The sequence below is a fragment of the Calidris pugnax genome, unplaced genomic scaffold (assembly GCF_001431845.1).
Source record: "Calidris pugnax isolate Ruff unplaced genomic scaffold, ASM143184v1 scaffold371, whole genome shotgun sequence".
Lineage (NCBI taxonomy): Eukaryota > Metazoa > Chordata > Aves > Charadriiformes > Scolopacidae > Calidris > Calidris pugnax.
The window spans coordinates 1,495,860-1,497,996 of NW_015091373.1; the positions used below are offsets into that span (position 1 = coordinate 1,495,860).

Sequence of the window (2,137 nt, forward strand, 5' to 3'; positions counted from 1 at the left end):
CTTCTCCTTCTCCTTCTCCTTCTCCTTCTCCTTCTCCTTCTCCTTCTCCTTCTCCTTCTCCTTCTCCTTCTCCTTCTCCTTCTCCTTCTCCTCCTCCTCCTCCTCCTCCTCCACCAGATTTTGGCATGACCCGGGACATCTACGAGACGGATTATTATCGGAAAGGGGGCAAGGGGCTGCTCCCTGTCCGCTGGATGTCCCCCGAGGCCCTCAAGGATGGCATCTTCAACACGCAGTCCGACGTCTGGTAGGAGTTGGGGTGGGGGGACTACGCTGGGAGGATTTGGGGGGGGTCCAGAGGGGGGTTGGGGGGCGTCCCCCTTGCTGAGCAGTGGTGTCCTGGCAGGTCCTTCGGGGTGGTGCTGTGGGAGATCGCCACGTTGGCCGAGCAGCCCTACCAGGGCATGTCCAACGAGCAGGTCCTGCGCTTCGTCATGGACAACGGCGTCCTGGAGCGCCCCGAAAACTGCCCCGATAAACTGTGAGTTGGGGGTGGTGGTGGTGGGGGGCGGGGGGAAACCCCCATCCTGCTGCGGGAAACGCTTGGGTGGGAGGAAAACCCAAGCTCGGCCACCAGGGAACTGGGGGCTCCCCCTCTCTAGCCCATTTGTGGTGGTGGGACAAGTGTCCCTGCAAGGTGTGGGGTGGGATGAGCGCCTGACCCTGGCCCATGACCCATGGCCACCTGCTCCCGGCAGCCGAGGAGGAATCCGGCAGCTTCTACGTCCTGCTCACCGTCACGCCCGTGGTCCTCATGGTCCTCATCTCCTGCCTTGCCGTCTTCGTCTTCTTCTACAACAAGAAGAGGTAGCGACCCCCCAACCCTGCACCCCCAGGGCTGGACCAGGTCCAGCTGAGCCAGGGCTGGGGATGGGACGTGGGGAGGTGGCATCCTGTCCTTGTCCCCCCCTGTCCTCTGAGCGATGCCCACCCCTCGCAGGAGCAACGATGGGTATCCCAGTGGGACGCTCTACACCTCCGTCAACCCCGAGTACTTCAGTGCCTCGGACAGTACGTAGGGACGGGCAGGGGCATCCCCGTGGGGTCTCCTGTGCCCTTCCCTTGCTGGGGACATACTGGTGGGGCTGGGGATGGAGATGGGGATGGGGTTGAGGATGGAGATGGAGATGGAGATGGAGATGGAGATGGAGATGGGGATGGGATGGGATGGAGATGGGGAAGTGATGGAGATGGAGATGGGGATGGAGATGAGGCTGGGGATGGACATGGACATGGGAAATATAGTTGGGGATGGAGATGGACATAGGATGGTATAGGGTTGGAGAACGGGGTGGGATGGGGTGGAGATGGAGATGGAGAAGAAATGAAGATGGGGATGGACATGGGATTGGTGATGGACATGAGGATGGGGATTGAGATATGGTTGGGGATGGAGATGGGGTTAGAGATGAGGATGGGATGGGGATGGAGATGGGGATGAAGATGGGGATGGGGTAGGGATGGGGATGGAGATGGAGATGGGGATGGAGATGGGGATGGGGATGGTGAGGGTGAGGGTGATGGTGATGGGGTGATGCCCCCTCGCCCCGCAGTGTACATCCCTGATGAGTGGGAGGTGCCGCGGGAGAAGATCACGGTGATCCGGGAGCTGGGGCAGGGCTCCTTCGGGATGGTGTACGAGGGGCTGGCGCTGGGGCTGGTGGCCGAGGGTGAGGAGACCAAGGTGGCCCTGAAGACGGTCAACGAGTTGGCCACCAAGCGGGAGCGCATCGAGTTCCTCAACGAAGCCTCTGTCATGAAAGCCTTCAAGTGCCACCATGTGGTAGGTGGGCGGCCGGGGGCGGGGAGGAGGAAGGAGACACGAGGGGGGTCCAGCTGCTCTCGTGCCACCCCATTTGTCCCCCCAGGTCCGTCTTCTTGGCGTCGTGTCCCAGGGCCAGCCAGCTTTGGTCATCATGGAGCTGATGACGCGGGGGGACCTGAAGGGAGGAAGGCAGGCTGAGAACGTGCTGAACTCAAGGCACAGATGAGCCGCCCCGAGGGGCTCTGGGAGGCAGGAGGATGAGGAGCCATGGGGGGGAGGGCAGTGGGTGCACCCACCCCAGGGAGGAAGAGGAGGAAGGTCCTGGCTGGGGGTGACAGGTCAGGAGGGGACCACGGCGTCCCCAAATATCCC

General features: G+C 62.1%; 2 protein-coding genes across 2 annotated transcripts in view; both read left to right on the forward strand.

Annotated features, from left to right (window-relative positions):
* Positions 1-485, forward strand: part of INSRR (insulin receptor-related receptor) — a 16,380-nt gene extending 15,895 nt beyond the window's left edge. Inside the window, exons 19-20 of the mRNA XM_014961269.1 lie at positions 118-247; positions 347-485. Of these exons, the coding sequence (XP_014816755.1) occupies positions 118-247; positions 347-485 (269 nt within the window). The remainder of the gene's footprint in view (positions 1-117; positions 248-346) is intronic.
* Positions 486-670: 185 nt separating this feature from the next.
* LOC106899439 (insulin-like growth factor 1 receptor) lies at positions 671-1,991 on the forward strand. The gene is made up of 4 exons (XM_014961252.1): positions 671-807; positions 941-1,011; positions 1,554-1,783; positions 1,869-1,991. The coding sequence occupies exons 1-4, from the start codon at positions 671-673 to the stop codon at positions 1,989-1,991; spliced, it is 561 nt and encodes a 186-aa protein (XP_014816738.1).
* The last annotated feature ends 146 nt before the right edge of the window (positions 1,992-2,137 follow it).